This window comes from Peromyscus leucopus, chromosome 7 (assembly GCF_004664715.2).
Source record: "Peromyscus leucopus breed LL Stock chromosome 7, UCI_PerLeu_2.1, whole genome shotgun sequence".
Taxonomy (NCBI): domain Eukaryota; kingdom Metazoa; phylum Chordata; class Mammalia; order Rodentia; family Cricetidae; genus Peromyscus; species Peromyscus leucopus.
In genome coordinates this window covers 102,334,908-102,360,806 of record NC_051069.1, presented here as the reverse complement: position 1 = coordinate 102,360,806, position 25,899 = coordinate 102,334,908, and the positions used below count along the sequence as shown (strand labels likewise).

The following is a 25,899-nucleotide window of genomic DNA, read 5'->3' as shown; positions in this document are numbered from 1 at the left end:
GAAATCACCTCAGTCTCTTCCTCAGGGTAAACCTGTCAGTCACTCTCAGGCATTCTTTCTTTTCCCTTCTGAAGAACTTTTATAATAGTGAAGATTTTCCATTTTTCTTTTCTTTTTTTTTTTTTTTAAAGATTTATTTATTATGTATACAGCATGTATGACTGCAGGCCAGAAGAGGGCACCAGATCTCATTACAGATGGTTGTGAGCCACTATGTGGTTGCTGGGAATTGAACTCAGAACCTCTGGAAGAGCAGTCAGTGCTCTTAACCTCTGAGCCATCTCTCCAGCCCGATTTTCCATTTTTCACAGTGAAGAAACTGTCCAGTCTGAAGTTACTAAGTAAACTTGGCTGTGTAAAGTACCCATTACTTTTGTAACCTTTATTATTACTACTTCCAAGAGGTTAATGATGCGTGACTATGGGTCAGGGTCCCGGCCACCTGCACTTTTGAATGTATTATATCTGTGCTAGGACGAGTGCATGTGACTGGGTGCTCATGGGAGCCAAAGACATGGGATCTTCCTGTAGCCAGAGTTACAAGCAGTTGTGAGCCACCTTACATGGGTTCTGAGAACCAAACTTTGGTCCTCTGGAAGAGCATGTGCTTTAACTAGTGAGCCACCTTTCCAGCCCTGTATGTTTTAAAGGAAAAAGGGAACCAAAACCACTGGCTTTACTGGTGAAGGCTCTACTCAGATGGTGAATTGGGCCATAAAATTGCTCAAGGGGGTAAACTTTAAATCCCCCCTGGAACATGTATTTCCTTATTTTGGGTTAAAGTTAGCTGCTATGGCCTGGGAATAGCAAACTCAGGGCCTTGTCAGCTCCTCCCTGGACAAGACAACTGTCATGGCCATTTTGTGCTGGTCTTACAGAAAACCCCAGACTAAGTGTTTCCTGCAGTACTGGATGTTGGGGGATTGTCAATCTGATGAGGATTTTGCAGACCAGCCCTTACATCTTTCATTCATTCATAAAGGTGGTCCTCCCCAACACATGGCACAAAATTGCCAGCATGTGCTTTTCAGAGGACATATCACACACTTCACACCACAGCAAGCAGTTACCCCGGGGCACTTCAGGAGCCAGCTCTTACGAGCTGGAACCTGCAATGAGAGTCCTCTGAAAGAACATTTCTTCCCCATCCCCAGAGCTTGTCCCACTGTGAGCTCATCACTGATGAAGGGATCCTGCACCTGAGCAGCAGCACGTGTGGGCACGAGAGACTACGGGTCCTGGAGCTGGACAACTGCCTCCTCGTCACGGACGCTGCACTGGAGCACCTGGAGAACTGCCGTGGCTTGGAGCGCCTGGAGCTGTACGACTGCCAGCAGGTCACCCGTGCGGGCATCAAGCGCATGCGGGTAGGTGTGAGGCCTCCTTAGCAGCAGAGGGCTACACAGAAACCAAGAGCGAGGCTGCTAAGAGCTCAGCAGGTGAAGGTGCTCGTGCCAAGCTGTCTTCTTGAGTTCAAGTCCAAGGACACACGAAGTAGACTAGAACCAATTCCCAAATGTCTTCTGACCTCCACATACATGCTGTGGCATGCACTCACACTACTGCACACATCCACTTCTCCAGTCTGTTGTGTTCACGCAAACTGGTCTGATTACACAGCACTTCCTTAGGCTTCTTCACACATCTATTCTTGGAGGTGGAGGTTCCATGTAGTCTGGTGATTGGCACCTTCGCAAGCTTCCATCTAAGGACAGTTTGGAGTGTGGGGGCCATTTACAAAATGGCCCCTGGGAGACTCTTTCCACTTGTCTCTAGACGGTGCTGGACTTTGGGGGTAGAAGGGAGTGTGATGGGAGCAGTTCTAGCTTATGACTTCAGGTTCTCTTAGGTTGCTATCCAAGAATCCTAACACCAGGGCTGACTACTCCCCCTCCTCCGTCTCCTTGCAGGCCCAGCTTCCTCACGTCAAAGTCCATGCCTACTTTGCTCCAGTCACCCCTCCACCAGCAGTGGCGGGCAGCGGACATCGACTGTGCAGATGCTGTGTCATACTCTGACAGCAGCTGCTTAGGCCAAGGGCCCCATCTTCCAGGTTAGACCAGTCTCCTGACTGCGCCACCATCACCCAATCTCGACTCTCCATTGGGAAAGCATTACAGGTAAAAGACTTGGGCACAGATCACAGTAACTGGTGATACCACTCACCTTAACCTTGGCTGGGCTGCAAGCAAATCAAAGCCTGTGTCAGTTACCATGTGGCAAGAGTGGTGTGGTGCAGCCGAGACCACACAAGTAACCCAGAGCCCTGTAGAGGTGGGCACCTGCCTAGGCACAGAGCCGCGCGGCTTTGCCAGCACCCTCCATAGACCTTCAGTGTTAGCACAACCTGAGCAGAGCCAAGAGCCTGCCGATCTCCACCTGATCCTTACGCCAGTGGCCTACTTTAAATCATAACGATGCCTACTGTTTGCAGGACTTTTCCACTTTGAAGACTAAATAGCACCTTTATCAACGTGACTGCACTGCAAACTCAGAATGGCTGGTAGTTTCCTATGTAGAAACGTGTGTGAAAGGCATGCTAACACATTTCCATAAGACACCAAAGAAACGAGGACTTCCGAACCGGGTGGGGCAGGATCTTCACCGTTGTGTCAGCTTGTCACATCCAGTTCTACAGACCAAAAACTAAACAAAAGCAACCTACTTTACACTGTCCCATTGGAAATGATGAGCCCTGCCACATGCTACAGCACACAGTGAATTTTTGTTAAGAGAAAAAAAAGCCAATTATGTCCACACTTCTCAAAAAAATTTGGGGGAACCTTGAAGTAATATAGAATTAAGGCTTAAGTTATCTATAATATAATCAAGTAAAAATAATGAATTGGGTGCATGTAGAATGGATGTATTTTTTTTCAAATTTACTGAATTTTTAGAGATCATACCAGAATTATATTAAAGCTTCCCACATGAAAAACTCAAACAAGTAACGTGTTGGCACCTTTAGAACTCCTATCAGGCCCTTCGAGTGCTCACTAGAATTGGTCAGAGGCTTTACTGCTGTGATGCTCAAGCTGGCAAATCTGAGCAAAGCCACTTTCCAAATGCAGGCATTTCTCTATTACCTGAACTAGAGTAGGATGCCCAGTCTTTTACTATGGCTGCTGTCTGCTCTGTGCTGTCAACATTTACCACCACCTTCAATGTGACTTTAGGGGTTAATGGTAGCTGGTAGGGGGTAATGGAACCTTCCTAGCAATCACTCCCCAGCCAAAACTGCAAAAATGAGCTGTGTTTCTGTGGACAGGGTTACAGCCTCTGTACACGCTGCCCAGCTCCATTTTCAGAAGGAAAGCAAGTACACACATACACGCTGGAAATTCCTTAGGAGAATCCTTGTAAGCATTAGCTTACTGTGGGGTTGACTGCCTTGTGACATGTTGCAGTATTCCCTGGTTTGAAGGCTATTTGGATATCACAACAGCTATTTAAGTAACTGTAAGGGGTGCGGGGGAGTGTGAAGTGTGTACTAGACTTGCTTTAGTGATTCATGAACTCATTTCTATTAAACATCAGAGACAACCATACATTTTTCTGAGCTAGAGTGCAGCCAATCATCGATGTAGGACTTGGTGCTCAGTGACCACACATTCACTCCCAGACTAGAAGAAGCTCTAGTCAGAAAGCCTGACTTGTCTTCTGTAAGGTGGGGTAGTTCCTGTAATGTCACCTTTGTGGAAAGCAGCAGCAAAGAGAGGGCAGGGGCAGCCCACAGGGTGGCCTGAGATGGCAGCAGTACAACTTTAGATGTTAAATGAGTGACACATTTACAAAACAATCAGAAAACATTTATTACACTCAACTGTACATCCTAGTAACCAAATAGCAAACTGCTGGTGCTGTGGGTTCTATACAGTTTCACTGAGACAGACCAGCACTTTGTGCTGCTCAGCACAGTTTCAAGTCTGAGGAGCTTGTAAGTACTTTCACCCCACTTCTAAAACCTGATAAGGAATTCAAAATAGCACACAGCATTAAATGACATTTATTGTTCCATAAATCATGAGATCCAAAAAAGAAAGCTAACAGACAAGCAAAACTCTTAAAAACAATTCAGAGATAAATTCGCTTCTTCCCCAAATAAGTGACTGGTACAGAAAGCATGTGGTCACAAGACCAAAGGGAAGGGCAGATGGGAGCGCTCCCCTCCTCAAGGGCTGCAGAGCCACAGCCCTGCCAAGCCCAAGATGAAAACATGGAGACAGTTGAGTTTGTGGCAAATAATTAACCCCCATTATGAATAAAACGCAAGACGTTAAAGCCGTTACCCACTGAAGTAGTCATTCCTACCCCCCTGAACAAGGGTCAGACAGACATTCACAGCCAGCAGCTGAGCGAATGGGCAGAGATGCTACATAATTAATTAAAATGGAAAAAAGTTTTTTAAAACTCAGACCTGCCACAGGCCTCACAAAATGTTTGCTGATGAACTCTGGAGAGGTGGTGGTGGGGAGGGAAAAGGCCAAGACTCCCTTGAGAGTGGTGTGCGAGCACATGTGATCCTATAAAGAGGCACACCTGTTACAAAGCAGCAAAGATGCAGGACACCTTGACAGCCCTAACTAATCACCAGAGAGAGATCCATGATTGTACTGAAACTCAGCATCCGAGGGGAGGAGAGGGGGTTATGGTACATTTTAGTGTCTTGTTGTGACATCTAGTGTTTCCATGGGTACTTGTGTCTCATTCAAAACAAAGATCCCTTTAACACCAGTCAGAAGCTATCAACAATAATACTCTGTTTCCCTGTTACATCCCCTAGTTCTAATGTCTGGGGAAGGGCTTTAAACATGTTTAAGAACGGAGCTAGGCACAAACAAGTGAGTGCGCACTTGGAGTCCCAGCTACTTGGGAGGCTTAAGTGTGTATGGGGCGGGGACAGGATGGAGAATGGGGAGATGAGAAAAGGAAACCACATGAGTTTCAAAGGCAACAGGGTTTTAAATGGTGAAATCTGGAAACTAAAGGCTAAACATGGAAGCGAAAGTCGAACACCCAAGTCTTTGTACCTATTAGGGTTTACACTGACCTCACAGCAAGGTACTGCGGATAGCTTGCTCATCTCCTCTGCTTGGCTCTTCCCTGGTCTGGCATGATCCCCTTGGATGCACACCTTCAGACACGATCACTTCTGAGAAGGTGCTCAGCCTCTTACCTGACCAATGCCGCCGTGTCTGCAGCATGGCTCCCCAGAGAACACACCCTATCTCCGCCCCAAGTCAGCTAAGGGTCAGGCAACAAAAGCCAGACTGGCACAGAAAGGGAAACGCCACGGCTGAGTTTTTACATTCATTTCAAACCGCTACAGTGTCAAAAGCCAGTAGAGACTGCTTCGGGAACTCTGGCCGCTGGCCCTGCTAGGAAAGTGGGCCCTTGTGCCCACGCCGTGTCCAGGAGCTGGTTGCACGTTGACTGATGTGCTCACTCTCATGAGGGTACTGGGCTGTGGCAGTGACAATGAGGAGACTTGTCTCTCCTACAGCTCATTAGGAAGGTCCTCTTGTGTTTTCAATATGAAACATTTCACAGTAAAATCCAATCTCAAGACTTCTTGGATTCAGTCTTCACACACTTTTAAGCATGACTTTATTTGGTACTGAATAGAGTTCAGTCTGTATAAGGTATCACTTCAAAATTATGTGAATACCATCATTATTTTCAGCTGCCAAAAAAAAAAAAAGGGAAAAAGTTAAAAAAAAAAACAAACTAAAATTAGAAAAGAAACTGTATTCAAGATGGAAATGTACAATCTGCTTCCGAGTTTCCAGCTTGATAAAAAGCTAATTGCTTTGCTTTGCTCTAGCTCTGCTCCCCTGGGACAACTCCATGTACACGTCCCTGGGACCCCCGCCCCTGCACTGCTTGCCCTACAGGGAAGAGCTTGGGGGCACAGCAGCAGGTAGCCTTTATGCTGGGTGTACACTAGGCCAAAGCACTGTGTGAGGGCAGAGCTGAGAAGGCCCTGCACCAGATGGGCGGGCAGCTCGCATCTCTCTTTCCTGGAAAACTGAATCCTCAGAGGCAGATATCTAGTAAGACTGCCTAATGGCCTCAGAAAGCTGTGAGATGCAGTGAAGGCGTTCCTAAAAACAGAAATGGAGGTTTTCATGTGGATGAAGTCTCACTAACAGTAAACTAAGACTGGAGAGAAGTCTTGTAAGGACAAATTCTGTAAACGGCCACGAGTTTCACAAGACACAAGTATGTGACTAAGCATGGGTTTCTGGGTTTTCTGGAATTTTGTAAGATAAAAGCGATACAGTTTTGAAATTAAAGCTGTTTCTGCACATGACTAAGAAGTGGGCCAGTTCACTGCTGCCTTAGATCTGCAGGGGGCTTGATGGCCAGTGGCATATCGGGTATAAAAAGAAATTGTCACTTCAACCCTTTTGGGCTGCTTCTTTGCAGCGATTACCAGAAAAGGGGGACGGGAGACCTTGTCCTCTTCTGGGGGAGAGGAGTCTGGGCTGAGGTCATCTTAACCCGTGTCTGCCTTCACGGACCCCTTCCCTCTCTAACTGTACTCTGGAGCTCACTTGACCTGGACCTCTTCCCACACTGCTCCCTCATCAGCGCTGTACAGCCCGCCAAGCTCTGACATCCAAACATGTCTAAAATAGCACCCCAAGCCCAAGGCACCTCAGAGTGGTACAATTAGCTGCCTGCTTGACACACCAAGTTGTTTCGCATCAACCTTACTTACCTCTCTGATGAGGTGGTCACCTGCCTGGCAATCACAACTACTCCATCAAACAGGGAGCCCAGTGAGCTCTGTCCACATGTCCATACACTCCCACTACCTCTGGCCTAGACAGACTGCCTACCTTCCAGTTTTGCCATCTTGTTATTTCCACAGTTGTAGAAAAAACCCCAACCCCATTATTCCTTTGTTTAACCCACTTCACTAACTTCCCACCCCATCTGAAGTAAGATTCAGTGACCATCATCACCAGCCATCACTGTAAGTCAGGGCCTGCTTCTCTCCCTGACCCCACTCTCCTCTGCTCACCCTCACCCTACATGGCAGCTGCATGGCCTTCTTCCAGGCCTCACAGAAGCCAAGTGCATTCTTCTGCACAGTCCCACACCACCCTTGGGCTAGTCCTGTGGCCAGCTCATTTTTCAGATCGCCTCAGAAAAGCCTTCTGTAACAGCTCTCCACGCTTCCCCTTCCCGATTAGCCCCACACTACTGTTTCTTCACGGCACCGAATACTGGTCATCTGCTGTGCCTGTGGCCAATTCTGACTTTTCCCACTGTCCTTGTTTCTTTCCAGCACTAGCACTAACAGTCTTGGATGTGACGCTCAGCAAACACTGGCAGAATGTCATCTAGAAAAATCAACCCTTTCTATATCTACTAGATAATTTCTATTAGAAACACTAAAATTACCGCTCATCCATGTTCCGACCCCTTAAAATTAGCTAAGACATCGTTTTCAAGAATATTTACACATAGCTAGGCAGTGGTGGCACATGCCTTTAATCTTAACACTCAGGAGGCAGAGGAGGCCAGCCTGGCCTTCAGAGCTAGTTCCAGGACAGCCAGGGCTACAAAGAGAAACCCTGTCTGGAATAAACAAAAACAAAAAAATAGAATATGCGCACACAAGAGAGCTGCTATCAGGGGCACACTGTCCTTCATGATCACAACATGCCGAGGCACACATACATGGAAAGTACCTTTCACTGTGGAGAATAAAAAACAACTCTCGTCTTGAAAGTTCTGAACCATCTAGAAAGATAAAGCAGACGTGTAAGTGTATAAGACCCACCAGTTCTTAAGTAACCATATACGGTTAAATCTGTGGCTAAAGGACTACAACACAATCCTTACATCTTTCTTACACAAATATAGGATCCAGATAATCCATGATGGCAGTATGAGATAGTCAAAGTTTACACCTGTTACCCTGGAGCAACTGAGGAGATTGCTGTGCCAGGTCCTATGGATACCGACTTAAAGATTATGCAGACTGTTTCCCTATTATTACTGCCTGTCAGTGAACATAGCTTGAGCAGGGGGTAGGCTGTACTTGTAATATTACATGTTTTAAAAATACTGCTCTTCCAATACTGTGTAAAAGGAGAATATATCTAATGCCTCACCCCTCAGGAAGGACAGAAGCCCGTCACTGACCTTAAAGCCCCAAAAAGTATTTCAGAAAGGTTAGGGAAAGCTCAGTCTGCTTTCCTCAACTATCCCTTCTCTACTAAGATGCTCTAACTCCTGGTTATAAACTCTTACACATTTTGATCCCAGCTCTTTAAAAATGACTCTCAAGACTTGCAAAGAAGTCAGCATTTGTTACAGTTCCAACAATGTAGACCAGTGCCACTGAGACAGGAAGAGTGACTGCTGCCCGTTTGATTTACCTGGTCACTAACGAGAATGTGGATACCAGTGGGGCCCTGTCTGTAAACCTGGTTAATTTGGTGGAAAGGAATATTAAACACCGAGGCAAGCTTTCGAGCAACTTCTGAGGCAACCATTTCTTCCAAGTAGATTGCATGATAAACTGGAAAAAAAAAAAGAAAGAAAGAAAAATAGCACTTTAACAATAATATTTGATCTGATCTATGCTTGACCTATACAGTCACCCTTTTCAAAGTGTCAAAGTAATAAAGTGCAAACTAGAAATAGGGACAAGGTAACATTTCTTTGCCCTCTTAAGATCTCTACGCACTTATTTGAAGTAAAGAACACATTATTTATGGTCATGTATAATAAATACTAATCCTCCTGTACTATATGATGTGACTTTATATTTTTTTTTGCAACAAAGTTTCATATATTAAGGGTTTAAAAAAAGAGTATCAGCTGGGCATGGTGGTGCACTCCTTTAATCCCAGTGCTTGGGAGGCAGGTGGATCTCTTGAGTTCAAGGTCAGACTGGTCTACAGAGTGCGTTCTAGACAGCCAAGGCTACACAGAGAAACCTTGTCTGGGGGGGGGGGAGCATTAGGGATCAGGGTAATGGAACTTACAATGGATTGGGGCAAAGGATGAAAAAACTGTGCATGAGCTAAAATGTCATTGTGTTGTAGACACAATGGGAGAGCATAAAAAGAGCTCTAAAAGGAGTTTGAACCAGTAACTCTCCAACTGAGGATTTAAGAGCAACAATTCCCTGTGTCACCTCCTATATATACACCAAATCAAAAGAAATGGAGACACCACCATATGAGAAGGAAGGATACAGACAACGAAGTCTGGTTCTGTTTTAGAGAAAGTCCCAGCCTCAGTTCAACATCCCCTGTTCTGTTATTTATGTCCATGACTTAAACTCAGCAGTGTGAGTGTCACTCAAGGGGTTATTGCTCAACCACTGACTCAAGCCAGACATGGATCTGCAATAAGGAAACTGAAAAATTGGCTTCCAAATGAGCAGCTATGTGTACAGGAATGTTCACTAATTACGCACTTGGAAAAGCTTTGGATTAAAACTCAAAACTAAAGGTAACTCTGAAGGATTACCATATCAATGACCAGTTCCTGCCCTCTGGCTCTTTTAATTAAGTGGAAGCAACTTTCTGTTTATGGGAACAGGGTCAAAGTCATTGTTCACATGCTGTGATGGCAGAGTTCAGTGCAGAAAAGCCCCTGTGGTTGAAGTTCACTAAATGTGAATGGTCAAGGAAAAAGGTGTCCAGTGTCTTCAGCTACCTCTCACCCCTGCCAGCACTCATCTCTGAGGACACATATTCTGTAACACTAGACTCCGGCAAACATGGGATGATGGATACGATGGAGTGATACAGAGGACTCCTGTAAGAATTTGTGTCCTCCATCTTAAGTCACAGCTCACACCTGGAGTTAAAGGACATAAATGGAAAGGCTCACAGCTGTGATTTACAACTCTTCCAATTGTTTAAAGAACTCCACGCCAGGCAGTATTTTTCAGAGCTCTACCCACTATCGGGGTAAGTAACTGCCTCTGTGAATTCCATAATACATGTTTCTCTGAAGCTGAGTGTCACCTTCATTCTGTTTCAGAATGTGAGAATAGGGGACATTACTTCCACCATATAAGTGAGAGGAAGGCGTGGTGATGCACATCTGTAATCCCAGTACTTTGGAGGATGAGGCAGGGAAATGGCAGTTCTGAGGTCAGTTTAGACTACTTAGTAAGACCTTGTCTAGCCTCTCCCTTTCCCAAAATCTTTATATTCAAAGGAGGGGGGAAAGAGACAGGAGAGGCCCGACTTCTCCATATTGTCCAACTGAGATAAATCTGCAGGACAGAAGCCCTCTTTACTCACAAGGTAAGCGACTGCAACTGTGCTAACACTGACCAAGGACACAGCACCCACCTTCCGACCTGCATGCAACACAACAGATGCTCCCCCAGATGGGTCTACACTGGAGGAAGACCGCTACACAGACTCCCATTTGCTCATGTGTGATAAGGTCCCCCTTCCCATCTAGTCAGTGAAATGGGGGAAGAAAGAGAAACCTCTTGTTTCTTCCCCAGCAAGCTGGCAATGTTACATTCATTCAGAGAGGTCTCAACATGTTCAAGTTATTGTATTGCTTCCTGGTATTTCATGCATAGAGCTATATAAAAAAAAGAGATCTATGGCATGCACGGCAGAGAACTAAGGAAGGTTCTAGTTTCTTCCTTCCCCAAGGACATGGCCCTACAGCTGCCTCTGTCAACTCTGTAGTGGGAACTCCACAATCCTCCACCGGTTCATTTCTGACAGTCTTAGGAAGGACAGGAGACCTCAAGTGCCCTCAATACCCACCGCAGGGTGTCCCACTGCCATTCTCGCCTCCACTGCCTGCAGCTTGTGGCTGCTCTTGCAGCACAGTGCTATTCGGCTGCTCCTGGCAGACATAGATGGTTAAGCGGGGTCTAACTGACCTGTAAATCAGAAGATGCCATCAATGAGACTAGGAGAGGAAGTGGCCTCAGCACATGTACAATCAATAACTACAAGGAATCTAAGGTCTATTTTTCCTTAGGAGAACTTTACAGTGTTTTTTCATTATGCAAGATAATTCTCTAATAAAAATATAAAACCACACACCTCACAACAACTACCACAGGTCCAGACTCTAAACCATTGAGATGGTCTGTCAGATGCTGGTAAATTTAAGTTTCAAAATTGATTAAACAATCTGCAATGAGTAAGGCTCGAGTTACTAAACTCTCACCACACAAGTCTAGAGACAGGAATGGCAGGCAGTAGGTCTCAAAGCCAGCACAGCCACAGTTGGAGCATTCTAATTGACAGTTACAAGTTCACATTTAATAACTGCTTAACAATAATCATGACCTTGAAAACCATAGATTCTGTAGAGCTCACCTAAATTAGAAGTTTTGTTTTCTTGGCAACAAACCCAGTCGTCTTCAAGAAATCAGTCCTGCCCATGTGCATTGCTACCAGTCTTAGTCTACCTCTGCCCTCATCAGTGCCTGCCCTGAAGGTGTACACAAAACAGTCTTCTCGTGAGCACGATGTTGCCGATACTCGGTGGCGCACACAGGCACACGCCAACCTAGCGTGGAAACACATTCTGCCCACCAAATCCCCCACGCAGAGAAAGGTCCATTCTCATTTCTCACAGAACAGTCTATAGTATTTTACCTTGACTTCAGGGAATTATAGAGCCGAATTCCATCGGCTGCACCACAAATCTGAACTAAATCCTCCTTTGTCAGCTTTAATAAGTCGGCACCTGGAAAACAGCAGAGAGATCCTCAAATAAGCAGGGGATGGATACAGCAGGTGCTTCATGGGGCTCTGTCTCCATATGGTTCTGTCCTTTTAAGCAGCATCAGGTGTCCTGAATTACACATATCCACGAGTAACACACATCTGTCCTTCTGAGAAACAACGTGCTAAGGTAACAAGGTGTCAAAGGGCCCGTGTGCTCTCAATACAAGACTCCCATACTGTCTTTCTTTCCTTGTTGCTGGGCTGTGGCTACCCATGTTTCTGACCCCAGCCTGACGTGTAAAACACCTCCCCACCCCCACCCCCATCTCCCGCAGCCCTGCCATCTTCCTATTTATTTATTTGTTTGGGTTTTTCAAGACAGGGTTTCTCTGTGTAGTTTTAGTACCTTTCCTGGATCTCGCTCTGTAGACCAGGCTGGCCTCGAACTCACAGAGATCCACTTGGCTCTTCCTCCCGAGTGCTGGGATTAAAGGCATGTGCCACCACCGCCTGGCTCTCTTTTTTTATAAAATGTAAGAGGAATCTTAGCATCTGGAGAACTTGCCCAAAGCCACCAGTGAGTGGTAAGCAAAGTGGAGACCAGGTCTCATTACACAATTTAAGTTACGACACTCTGTTACAGCTCCATCTCCACAGCCAGTTCTAATAGGAACGCAAGCCTAGTAGAGAATCACTCTGTTCTTTAAGATCTCCTCCATAAGTCCTTGGCCTTAAAAGCAACAGAAGGCCAGTGTGTGTAAGGGAGACGTGGGTACAAGACTGCACAAGCACTGGGCAACAGCTAAGTTGGAGCGGTCAAGGGAAGTCCTTCACATGTCTTCCATACTTTTGATTATGTTTGGATATGTCCACAAGATCTTGTTTTTAACTCTCTTAGTATCAGTCAAGACCCATACTTCCAGAATGAAGGTATGATTTCATATAATGATATCTACTCCCATATGTAACAAGATAATGGAGTTGTCTTTATGTTTCATAGGCTCAAAAGGGTGAGCCTGATGGAGTCCTAGTTTGTAAAGAGAATCAAGACCAGAGATCCTAACGCCCATGCTTTGAGTCATTATGGAGTCACTCTTGGAATGAAATAGCAGAGAAAGAGGTTCTCTCATCTACTGGAGTCATTACACACAGCTCTGAAGCAGGGCTCCCAGTTGTGACAACTGTAACCCAAGGAGAGAAAGGGACAGATGGCACATCAGTTCTTTCTGACATGTGGCTGACTGTGAGAAATTGTCCTCTCCATTCTCCAAGTGCTGTGGCTCAGGTGATGTGCCAAAGGGCAGCTCTGCATGAATCAAAGCCCCCAGGTTAAGGAAAAAGCAGAATGCCAAGCCCTGTGATCACTGTACACAAGGACAAAATCTTACAGCTCCACAGAACACACATGGGTTCACATAACAAGCAGGCTCCAGCTGTCAGAGGAGGTTCTATGGGCTGTGCTTTCCATCCGCTTGTCCTATAATGGTTCATGAAATCCCTCTCCCCTCATCTTGAATTCTGTGATTTCTAGTTTTTCACACATTAAAGGCTTTATTTATCATATAAATATGTGAATCACAGCTAGCAAATTACTTCCATGTGGGATTTTAACTTGAGCATCTAAGAGCTACACAAAGAGTAACTCCTCAAAGCACAGACAATACAATAAATGACATAATAGAAACCTACTGTTTGTTTCCTTCAGCTGGGTATGTGCACACATGTCTGTCCTCTTAAAAACTGTTTCAGTGGCCCCATACACACACAAAAGGAATGCTAGCTGCTGCATCTCTGTGGCCCAGCATTTCTCAGAATGTTTGGCCAGGACACACTATTAGCAAATGTACTGTGGGGAAAGGCACAAGGGCCACACACATTTTGAAGACTGCCCCTGCCTCCTGCATGCTCTCCAACCAACCATACTACCTGGGGCATTGCTGCTTGACACCTAAAGTCCCACCAGAGCATTCCTTTAGTTTCCTGTGCAGAAAAAGAGTAGGCTGTCTATGACACCCACACTTGAGCCAAAGCACACAAATGAGATACTGCTCTATGTGAAAAGGCTAAAACCACAGGATACAGGGCAGCCTTGTAGGATCTGAGATCATAAGGCCAACGAAGAAAAGGCCAGATTCAAAGAGCCATATCCTGTAGGCTTCTATTTATTTAACATTCTTAGCATGACCAAGTCATAGGCAGGACAGTTCAGTGTGTGTGTGAAAGGTGTGTGTGGATAGGGGGAAGAATGATCTTACAGAGATGCAGCAGGACAGAGAGAGCACCTGGGCAGACAGACACCCGACCTCTGTATCTATCTGCAGTGGTGGCTGCACAGATCTACACTCACAGCACAGTTGACAAGATCTATACACCCAGGATGGTGCTGACTTCTGGCTGTAATACTATAATTTTGTGAGACACTGAGTGAATGGAATGTGTGCTGGATCATCTTCAAATTGTCCTTATAGTTTATTATAAAGAAAATATTATCTCAAAGTAAGTTAGAATTGGGGCTGGGGAGATGGCTCACCAGTTAAGACCACAGTTCAGGTCCTAACACCCATGTTGGGGAACTCACAACCACTAACTCCAGCTTCAGGGGTTCTGATACTTCTGGCTTCTATGGGCACCCACACTCACAATGCATATACCTAGACACAGGCACACAAATACACACATAATTTTAAAGTAATACAAATAAATAGAATGAAAGTATCGCATAAAACTGTCTTGAGTGGACTGGAACAATGTTAATTTCCTTGTTTGGAAGGAATTTAATAAGGAGTCACAACCGAGGAAAACCAGGAGACAAATTCTTAGTTAATAAAAACACAAAAACATACAAATAAAATACTGTCATGCACCCACGCATGCATACATACCTACCTACCTGAAAAATTAGAGAACAGTCTTGTGTAGGAAGAGAACCTGTTTTTGAGCAGCCACTGCTGTGTTTCCTGGGTTGTAGCTGAAGGCTGAATTTGCTATTAATGAAGAAAAAAAAAAAGTGAGCATAGAGAAAACCATTCAAGCTTAAAAACAAAAACCAAACCCCAAACTAAAACAAAGCCCAAGTCACTGGCATGAAGAATGTTTAAAAGCAAAACTCAAAGGGCCTTAAGTCTGAAGAGAGAACACAGCTGATGGCTGAGCAACCCACAACTTGGTCAAAGTGTTTAAAGTGCAGGACCTTAGCAGTATTGAACACTTCCAAGGAAGATACTTACTTCCCCAGACACCTGTGCAACTCCATCTCCCTGGTGATTTGGGGATGAAGAATTGCTGGAGAAAGGAAAAGGAACAGTTTTTAACTTTTTTTAAGTCAAGAAACGACAGGTTAGTGCACAGGTCATTTGAAATAGGACAACACCGTGGAGAGAGCTGTGTAAGCTTGAGAGACTGCACACAGTAGGGCGGGCACAGAGGACGTGACAAGACTGACGGCAGCACTGTGTGGTGGGCACGCTGGAAAGTGTGCCCTTGAGTTCTTGTATGGGTGCCAGGAAAATAAGGGAGGTATGCACTCATCTGAGTTAGGAAAAGATGGGAAATTAAATAAGATACGGCTAAAAATAACTATAAAACACTAATAAAATAGGCTCTAAGAAACAGTGATCCTAACTAAATATACATCTCTTTGTCTTTAATTAATATATCCACCCATGAGAAATGAGGAAATGAAACCAACACCTGCCACCATTCTTCCGAGTCTAAGGTATAAAGAAAACTGCAAATAATTTCAGAGAACAGGCACCTTGCCCACTCCGGAACAGGGTTCCTTTCTCAGCACCAGCTCTCCACTGCCTATACCTTACATTACTCTCCACTCGCCAGAACGTAACCCCTTCCAACAGGAACTTGTCTGGCCATCTACATATCTTAGCACCTGGGACCATGTTGGGAACACAGTGGGCTCTCAGGAACCATCTCGAAAACTAAGGTATACAATTTAAAGCTCATCTCTCAGATCACAGCAATTTGTTAACAATACCCAGACAGGAAACACAAGAGACTTCTTGTGTGCTACACATTGGCTCTCTGGTCTCCCTTGTCCATGATAATTTTTTCTACTTGGTTTTGTTGTTGTTTTGTATTAACAGACAGGGTTTTTTGGTATAGCCCTAGCTGTCCTGGAAGTCACTCTGTAGCCCAGGCTGGCCTCGAACTCAGAGATCTGCCTGCCTCTGCCTCTGAGTGCTGGGATTAAAGGTGTGTACCACCACACCTGGCAAGAATTTTTCTACTTGTAGACAAAACTGCTGCATGAAAACAGGCTCCTGGCTAGTTTTCCTATCTCTACAGAGAAAGGATTTTGTAGTTTTTCTTACCAGACCCTGTTAACAAGACTAGAGCATTTAAAGAGAACTTTCCCCTGCTATCTCAAGCTTTTATAATTTTTCTGCTCTATAAGAAACTTCCTAAAAGCAGGAAGTTCTGAACTACTGTCCTCCAGCAAGGCTGCAGGAGCTGAGGGCTCATAGAAGCCTCAGGCCTATACAGCTCCCACTCTGAGCTCCCTGGACCCTCAACTGCCAGGTAACACATACAACAAAATCCAGAGGTCCTGATTTGAAAGCCACCATAGTCTTTCCTTTAATATTAAATACTCAACTAAAACTACACTAGCTGAGAGAGTAAGAAACAGTGCAAAAAACAAACAAACAAAAAACCTATGTCATGTGGTTAACTTAAAGCCCACTGTGCTTTGTAATCAATGTAATCTTAACATATTCATATCAGAGCTTCACATCAACCATTCACCCTGTGTCCTTAACTGTGTATCCCATTTTTTTAAATCTCTCAAAAACAATTCCCTGGCTCTTAAATCTTAAAAACTCCTCTCCCTCTCTGTTCAGATAGGGTCTTGTTATACAGCCCTCAAGCTGGCCTCAAACTCAAAATCTTCCTGTTTCCGTCTCTGGAGAAAACGCCCCTCCAACCCTTTCTGCAGTTTCTGTTGTTGTCAAAGTGAGACACAGGACGAGATGCACAAAGACTGTCAGGTGAAGAATCATATGACCTAAGTCCGGGCTGTTTCCCACCACCCAACACACAGACACACATAAATGAGGCCGCATGGATGGGGACTTGCAGGAGCAACGGTTAAGTGCAAGCACATGGCCACACAAACCAGATACCTGTCTGGGATACTGCACGTGCTCTGCTGTGAGGAGGTGAATGTGGGCGCTGGGGAAGGGCTGTTATTCACATAGGCTGTGGGAGTGTCAGGCCACGGAGAACACTAAGGATAGAAACAGAAATGAGTTAACAACATGCTTCTTAAATGTGTGGAAGAAGCACTTGTGTAATCTGGTCTCTAAGTGACCCAGTGCAAACTTATAAAGCACAAGATACCTGGTGCCTATTAAACATGTATCAAATTCATCCTGTACAGCTAAAGACATTTAGCTTAAAGATAATCTGAGTGATGATAGCAGCAAAATGTATAGACACTTTAAATATATTTGCTTTCTAAAAGCACACACACACACACACACACACACACACACACACACACACACACACACACACACACCTTCCAGCATCTTCTGTCAGGTGCTCCAACAGATATATCTCAAGGTTTAAAAACAGCAGACAAGGGATTCACAAGCAACATCTGACATCACACAGTGACCTGGGTGTGGCTAGGTCCTGTTTATTGCTCGTATGCTTGCCCAGGAAGCAGCCTCATCAGTACCTACTTGTTACTTTGATATAAATAAGATTTAATGAACAGGCTAGCACGCAAGCACACCAAATGTGTGTGTAAGCTGCCAGGTGTGTGTGTTTTCTGAAAGGGATATGGTGAACTGAGTATCTCTCAACCTTAGGCAAAATTTTGACAAGAGACAGAGTAAAGATACAGAAACACACTATTACAGTTAGCAAAACTAAATAAGCCAAGGTCCAGAGCATGCTGAGCAGGCTACAAGTAGAAACCTTCCCTCCTGAGCTTCACAGATATCCACCTAACAGCTGGTATTCTTTCTACAACTGTTCTGTTGAGGATGTCAGTACCTTTATAATCAGCCAGCTCCCAGGAAAGAAAGGCATGGCATCTAACTTCAGCACTAGGGTTTAAGACTCTCTAGAGCCAAGCAAATGACAGTAGAATAGCCACTTCTAATGACTAAAAGTTTTTCTCTTGTTACTCAGGAGGACCTATGGTCACCCGGCAGATACTAAATAATCTACAAAGATCACTGGTATATCTATAGAGGATTCAAAAGGAATGCCGAATCTTGAATGATGACAAATCGAAACAAAATTTCTTAAAACTATTTTAAAAAATCTAAGCTGGGCATAATGGCACACACCTATAATCTTAGCACCTGGGGATGTTCCAGGCCAGCCTAGTCTCAAAAAAATAAGGAAAAAAAATATCTAAAAATTATGTCTGCTCTCTTTATTCAAGATGCATTTACAAAGACATTCTATTTTTATATTTATTAGCTGTTCTTCAAAATTTGTATAACTGACTGTCAGGTGGTGGTGGTGCATGCCTTTAATCCCAACTCTCGGGAGGCAGAGGCAGGCTGATCTAAGTTCGAGGCTAGCCTGGTCTACAGAGTGAGTTCTAGGACAGCCAGGGCTACAGAGAAACCTGCCTTGAAAAACCCAAAACAAACAAACAAAATGAGTAACTGTTTTAATAAACTGGTCCTAATGAGTTTTTCTTTTTAAAATTACATGATGTATGTATGTATGTATGTATATGTGTGTGTCTATATGCGTGCACACCTGCCATGGCATGTATGTGGAGGTCAGAGGACATTTGGGGAGTCTGTTTTTTCCTTCCATAACTTGAGTCTTGGAGATCAAACTTAGGTTGCTGGGCTTGGCAGCATACACACCAATTATTAATTTCCTACCCAAGCTTAATCTATAGTCGTAAGAAATTTTAAAAATTAAATTTCAAGCCAGGCACGGTAGCACATGTCTATCACCAAGCTCAGAAGGTGATCAGAAGTTTAAGGCCAACATCAGCTACATGAGACCCTAACTCAAAAACAAAAGTAAAAACAACAAAACTCCGTCTTCCCCATTCATAAAAATCTATTGTATCCAGGAGTGGTGGCTCATGCCTGCACTACAGAATTCAGGAGACTGAGTAAGGAAGATAGATGGTCATGATTTCAAGGCCAGCCTGGGCTACAGAGTTAGACTCAAAAATTCAGAAGCTATGTTGTAAAGAGCTAGGGTTACTGGGCTGGAGAGATGGCTCAGTGGTTAAGAGAACTTGTTTTTCCAGGACTTAGATTTGGTTCTCAGCACCCATACAGCTTACAACTGTCTGTAACTCCAGTTCCAGAGGGTCTGACATCCTCTTCTGACCTCCTGGGCACTGCGCACATGTGGTGCACAGACATGCATGCAGGGAAAATGCTCATACACATAAAATAAAAATAAATTTTTAAAAGCCTCCCATGTACATGTGTACAGTCACATTAAGGTACCACTTAAAAGGAACAGGATACAAGGGTGAGACCAAGAGAGGAGACGGGAGTAAAACTCAGCACTAAACCAAAGAAATTCGCAATGTCTGGGATACTTGGAATTCTGTAGCCTACTTCCCCCAGATTAATAACAGTTTTGAGTTTTAACCTTTTTTTGGGGTTGTTGTTGGTTTTTTGTTTGTTTGTTTTTGTGAGACAGGGCTCCTCTGTGTAGCCCTGAATGTCCTCAAACTCACAGAGATAAGTTTTAAAATTTAAGAATTATAAATACAAAAACATACATCGTGCCATGAAATGCTTCCTTTGCAACTGTTCAAATTTACAATGAAACTTTTGGATGCCAGTTTGAAAATAATCAAGGGAAAAATCATCTTGTTCAAATTCTTCTTAGCAAAGTGTTAAGATCACTAATGTGAAGCACAGAGCTTGAACTGAGGCCTCTCTGGGCAGAGACCATCTGTGTCTTAGCAGCTACCAGACACAGGCATAGACAGGGAAAGAAAATAAATCCCCAGCTTTCCTCACATCTGACCAATTATGGACCCCTCAAAAAAAAGAAAAAAAGAAAAAAAAAAAAAAAAAAAAAAGAAAAATCGGGCTGGAGAGATGGCTCAGAGGTTAAGAGCACTGACTGCTCTTCCAGCGGTCCTGAGTTCAATTCCCAGCAACCACATGGTGGCTCACAACCATCTGTAATGAGATCTGGTGCCCTCTTCTGGCCTGCAGTCATATATGCTGTATACACAATAAATAAATAAATCTTAAAAAAAAAAAAAAAAAAAAAGAGAGAGAGAAATCATTGCTGACATTGTTCCAAGACCATCACCTTTCAAAGCAGAAACTGGCCTGACTGATCAGCTCTACTAGTGACCTTAGTACAGATTACACTCCACACAAAAATGCCTGTTGCTTTAAGAGCAGGGCCTTTTTCATCTTACTAAGTATCACTTTCTCCTCAGCTTATATAACATGAAGAGCCCATGCCTGTGCCATGCTCATACAAATCTAACCAAGGGAGCATGGACTGTCACTCCACTACATGCAAGAGCTTCCTGTTACATCACCCTTCTCCTAATAAAAAATATTACAATACAACCAAACATACACATCTAAATAACTCTTAATAATCAAAGCAAGACCTTCCCAAATTTACCTTGGTAATTACTGCCAGTTCTTTGAGAAAACAGAGCTATCCCCAAACTTAAAGTTGGCGTGGCACAGTGGAGACAGCACGTTTACTCACCATACGCTCATCTATTTCACATTTACAAATTTAGATGCTTTTACTATCACAAGAGGAGTTTTTAATCTGGGGTTTGGTTGTTTTGTAGGACTGGAGAGCAAACTCAGGCTCGTATGTGTGCTGGGCAAGCACTGTACCACTAATGGGTACCCATAGCTCAAGGTGCTTCTAAAAGCAAGCTGTAGTACAGTGCCGATGTTCCTGAAGGCTCTGCCAATGGTCTGGACCTGTGCAGCTCTGGTTTCAGTGTACTGCAATGTAGCATTTTCCCACCCAGGTTAAAGAATGAGGCTCCACTGTCAGTAGCAAACTATGGCAGCTCAGGAGTGAGCCAAAGATCAAGACACACAAAGGGTTTGTTAGGCATCATCCCTGGGAACTCATCAGTGTGGGACCCTGTCATCCAGCACCTTTTGATTTTATCAAGGCTTCTGGATATACATCCCTTTAACTGAAAGCCCAAAACTACAGGAAAGGTTGTCCCCATCCCCTTTACAGACATTTGAAGAGATACACGAAGTGCTGCAGCTACGTTCTTGGTTAAGGGATTCATGATCTGGACCCTGCATTTTGAAAACAGATTTCCAGACTGCGGTCTAACCAACTCGAGAAGCATCATACCCAAACCAAACGCAGCCAGGGTGGCAGGCGACACACTTAAGAAGATGTGAAATCCCAGGCATGAACTGCTGACGTTTTGCATATTTTAGACTTAAGAAGTGTTAAGAATTTTCTACTGACTTACTCATTTGGATTGGCTCTGGGCTAAAACAGATTTACCTATCAATCACACCAGAACCAACTTCTTTAAATTAGCTAAATGGTTTATAAGGCAAGTTATAAAGGCAAGTGACTTAAGCTCCCAAGATCTCCTCAAAAAATTTTACTAAGAACATTTGTAGGTTTTCAGAAGAATTAAGAGTGAATAAAACATAAAACTAGAGAGCACACATTTGGGGAAAGAGCATTCAGTGGCTCTGTCTCTGATTTACACCAAAACAGCCCAGCTACAGAAAATGCAAAGAATCAGGTGTGGTGGCTCACACCTGCAATCCTAGTACTCAGGAGGCTGAGGCAGGAGGACTGCCAGGAGTTCAAAGTCAACCTGAGCAACATGGTGAGTTCTAGGTCATGCTGGGCAGGTGTGTAAAAAAAAAAAATAAGTAAAAGAATAAATTAATGAATAAATAAAAGAAAATGCAGCATGTGCTCCCAGTGCCCTGGGATGCAAGCATGCATAAAGAAGCATCTAAACGTTGCTTTAAAATGGAAATGATGTCTCTGTTATAGTCCTTGTGACACTGACCTTCAAAGTCCACAATTAATCATAGATAACCGTAAAAGTGAAAATCCATTTTGGGGACTCTAATAATACAAACGGTGCAATAATGAACAGAGTTCTCAAAACAGTTATTTTAACAAATTCTTTCACATCCCTACTCATATTTAGGAAGGGTATATGGCTGATTTCAATCTGAACTCAGAACAACCCTCTGTGGACTACTGGGCAGAGTTGTGTTACTAAGACTCGGGTGTTCACCGTGACAGCGCTCGGTCAAACCCTCACTAGGTGCTCGTTGCTGAGGGCCCTGGGGTGCGGTGCAGCAAGCTCACCACTGTGCTTTGAAGCGCTACATCACAACGCAGGTGCCAAGAGCAGACACCACACAGTCAAGGATGTTCTTCTACCAGTGCTGCCGAGGAGGCTTTTAAAAGCACAGACAGACACACATTCTTATAGTGCATGCAGGGAAGGTCACACAGAGTACTGCACATGGTAATGTCAAGCTTGCTGCCATCATTTAACTATCTACAAAATTTTCTTATTTGGTATACATGTGAAAAAGCAAAACTTCTGAACTACATAAAAATGATTTAAAATTAGTCAAGTAATTCATGATCTTGAAGGAGTTGTGTGTGTGAAGGGGAAGAAGGGAGGGAGAGGGCAAGGGAACAAGGGAACAAGTTGGAAAACATCTCTCTCTCTGAGTGTCGTTCCCTCCAAAACCACCCACTATGGTCAACATTGTTTATGCTTTGTTTTAAAGTGTTAGATTTAGGAAATTTTCCTCAGCGAGGAACAAACAGAAAGCAGAAAGTCTAAACAAAAGCAAATTAAATCAAGACATGGACATAAAAACAATTTCGGCTTTACTTTTCCATGGAAGTTGGTCCTATATCTAACACTGCACAAGGGTTCTTGCACAATGAAAAGAGAAGCAGAAGTCCCTTACACTGCCTCGCTTTGCCAGAGAATCACCGTAGTCTGCTGGCAAAGTCCGCTTGCTGGACTTTTTCTGCTCATGTTCAACTGCATCTTCAATTATAGGCTCAAGCCTCATCTGGACAAACACCAAAGATTGGGGTCAATGTCTTTTCATTATACAAAGAAAGACCTAATACCCTGTTTTCATGTCTTTGCGCTCAATTAAACAAATGTATGACTAACAGGATTCAAAGTTAAAGAAAATGCAAAACCCCAGCAGTGACAAAAATTGGACATTCTAGGCCCCCACTTAAATCTCTTATCAATTTCAAGGTTTTAAGGTCTATTCTGAGACCTCATTGGGATTTCAGCATCTTCATTCAAGATCCCACCCAAGCAAATAAACTCATAAAACCCTCAAACTTAGGGTAAAACACGTGCCCACAAAAATCCTCAGAATATCACGTCAATCCGCCACCCAGCCTTCCCAATCCTTTTGTTGCAACACATCTACAAGGCCCCGCTAACACGCGTTTTAAACCGGTTTCTCTGCAAAGCCAAATGCCGCGCCACATTACCTCTGTGAGGATGGTGGTGTCATAAGATGGCTGATACTTTTCTTTTTCATGAGCTGTTCTCTTCTCCATCTTTTCTCGGTCAGTTTTTTGTTTCCTATCCGCACCTTTAGGCTTAAAAACAAAGTAGGTGACTTCATTTATCTGGCTGCACACAACTTTACAAGCAAAACTGAACATCCCTCCTGGTTTCCATTGCTTACCTTAAAGACTTTGATTTGGCAGCTAGCTGAGTGAAGATGATCTGTGTATTCTCCATTTTCATTCTGCTTAAAGGTGTCCACCTGGATCCTAAAAGGCACTCCCTTTTCACCTCCGTGCTTACGTGGAGTGAATTCTGTGCTGATACAGTGTACCTACAGAACAGTTCAAGCCGAACTACATTCAAAAACCTTCCACTGAGGCTCTATTTTATTCTCTCACGGATGTACATTCAAGATCCCTTAAAACAGACAAAAGTCAAATTCTCTCAGAATTTCCTGAATGCTCCTGAATACAGGCCTTCCTTTGAGAACCTCAGTGTTTCTGGACTCACTGGGCTCCAGCAATTCTCCTGCTCTAGTGCTTCTCCTCTCATGGGGGATGGGTTCCAGTGAGGAAAGGAGCCCAGAAGCATCTACACATTCTCACCCGCCTCCACCCCAACAGCATGCTCTCTCCGACCAGGGTCCGAAGGCCTGCTTCCCACTGCCTCCACCTCTGCTGTAGACAGCCAAGCTTCTTGCTACTGCTTCTCCAAACACAACAATTTGTGATGCTTTGCCTGGGTGATTTTTAGTCCCTAAAGCCTTTGTATTCATCTAAACTCTCCAGATCAACCTTTCCAAGTCCTGGCAGGATCCCAGGGGCAAAATTCACTCCAATTCCCCCTACCCATACCACTTCAGAAAACAGCCTCAGGGTACAACATGAAGTTGGCAAGCAGCAAGACCACAGTCACGTCTGACTGCTACGCAGACAAGCCCTCCTCACGGTACACACCGTGAATTCAAGCTCACCTCTGCAATAAGGCTGCATAGCCTGAGGTAAGGCCAGGTCTTATCACTCTTATTTACTACAAAACTGATAATTCTATTGGACAGACACTAATAGCACGTGACAATATTCAACCAATATGAATCATGTCATCATCATTAACTGAAGGGAATATTTCACAGACAACCCAAATACTGAATGCTAATGATCATTAGAGTTGATGCAAACACAGCTTACTTAAGCTGGTTAACAATTACATGGCTATTCCCTTCTATATAATGACTACCTATGCACAGTAGTTAAAATTCCACCACTTACAAATTTGGAAACACTACATATTACAATTACTTTTGAGTTTTAAATATGTAATTATGTTACTTTCAAAGTTATCTCTTGGACACACAAAAGTGTTTATGGATAAAATACAGTGGGGTTTGTTTTAAAATATGCCAACAGTGCCTGGTGTGATGGTGCACAGCTTTGATCCCAGTCTCAGGAGACACAGGCAGGTGGATCTCTGAAATGATGGACACATGAAGAATCCACTATCGTTATCTCTTCATTTGTAGAGGCTTTAAAGTTTGATTATGAACATTTTAAATAATGTTAGAAAAAAATTTTAAGCCTAAAACTTTTTTCAATAGTATCCTTTTTAAATGGCAGTTTCTGTTCAAGAGAAATATGCATCATGAAAAAAACAGAAAGTTGTATTATTGTGAACACCAATCAAAAATAAAATTTAAGACAGGCAGTGGTGGCACACGCCTTTAATGCCATCCTTTGGGAGGCAGAAACAGAGTTCAAAAACAACCTGGTCCACAGAGTGAGTTCCAGGATAGATAGAGCTACACAGAGAAACCCTGTCTTGAAAAACAAAAAAAAAATAAATAAATTAAAAGCCCAAAGGTGTGGAGGCATGCTGTACATGGTGAGCTCCAGGCCATCCAAAGCTATAAAATGAGATCCTGTTTCCAAAACAAACAAAAAAAGGTAATAATAATAATATTGCCAGGCATGGCGGTGCACCTTTAATCTCAGCACTCAACAGGTAGATCTCTGTGACCTGAAAGTCAGCCTGGGTTACAGAGTGAGTTCCAGAACAGCTAGGGCTATGTAGAGAGACTGTCTCAAAAAAACAGAACAAAAATAACAACAACAAAAAAAAATTTATTACTATCACCCAGTGTCTTTTATGTCTATATAACTAATCTAGTAAATTAAACCCATTTTAACTGTATTTTTAAAAATAATTTATTTTTATTTTATGTGCATTGGTGATTTGCCTACATGTATATCTGTGTAAGGATGTCAGATCTTGGAGTTACAGACAGCTGTGAGCTGCCACGTGGTTGCTGGAAATTGAACCCAGATCCTCTGGAAGAGCAGCAAGTGCTCTTAACTGCTGAGCCACCTCTCTAGCCTCTTAACTGTATGTAATTTATTTTAAAGACATTACGTTATAATTTACAAATAAATACTTTCATGAGACAGGAATTCAATCTTCTAACATGACTTGGGCACTATGCATAACAACATAAAAAGGCAAACCTGAATGAAGGCAGATGTGCGCTTTGCAGGGTCCCACAGAAATTCAACTGCATTTAACTGGCTTGGATTTGTCCTTGTATCAATTATTCCCACAGACATTGGAATATCTGTATGTTCAAACACAAGTTACAAAAAAAAAAAATGCATCCATTTTAAGTAATTAAAATAAAAGACTTACAATTTGAGCCTGGTGTGGTGACACACTCAA

The 25,899-nt window shown here is 43.5% G+C and overlaps 2 protein-coding genes across 9 annotated transcripts in view; one reads left to right on the top strand and one right to left on the bottom strand.

Annotated features, from left to right (window-relative positions):
- Fbxl2 (F-box and leucine rich repeat protein 2) overlaps nt 1–2,854 on the top strand; it is a 58,927-nt gene extending 56,073 nt beyond the window's left edge. For 3 of the 4 annotated variants that reach the window (XM_028893006.2, XM_028893007.2, XM_028893009.2), the window contains 2 exons: nt 1,155–1,367; nt 1,911–2,854. In XM_028893006.2, the coding sequence (XP_028748839.1) occupies nt 1,155–1,367; nt 1,911–2,018 (321 nt within the window). In that variant the 3' untranslated portion in view covers nt 2,019–2,854. The remainder of the gene's footprint in view (nt 1–1,154; nt 1,368–1,910) is intronic. The other variant, XR_005092048.1, reaches the window with a different exon arrangement.
- A 933-nt stretch (nt 2,855–3,787) lies between these two features.
- Nucleotides 3,788–25,899, bottom strand: part of Ubp1 (upstream binding protein 1) — a 50,197-nt gene continuing 28,085 nt past the window's right edge. For 2 of the 5 annotated variants that reach the window (XM_028893004.2, XM_028893001.2), the window contains 12 exons: nt 25,692–25,798; nt 23,372–23,524; nt 23,172–23,282; nt 22,622–22,729; nt 16,826–16,929; nt 14,915–14,969; nt 14,578–14,671; nt 11,616–11,706; nt 10,770–10,888; nt 8,397–8,539; nt 7,704–7,755; nt 3,788–5,683 (listed from right to left, as the gene is read on the bottom strand). In XM_028893004.2, the coding sequence (XP_028748837.1) occupies nt 5,646–5,683; nt 7,704–7,755; nt 8,397–8,539; nt 10,770–10,888; nt 11,616–11,706; nt 14,578–14,671; nt 14,915–14,969; nt 16,826–16,929; nt 22,622–22,729; nt 23,172–23,282; nt 23,372–23,524; nt 25,692–25,798 (1,175 nt within the window). In that variant the 3' untranslated portion in view covers nt 3,788–5,645. Of the gene's footprint in view, nt 5,684–7,703; nt 7,756–8,396; nt 8,540–10,769; nt 10,889–11,333; nt 11,449–11,615; nt 11,707–14,577; nt 14,672–14,914; nt 14,970–16,825; nt 16,930–22,621; nt 22,730–23,171; nt 23,283–23,371; nt 23,525–25,691; nt 25,799–25,899 lie in introns of those variants that run through there. The other 3 variants (XM_028893002.2, XR_005092047.1, XM_037208004.1) reach the window with 3 other exon arrangements.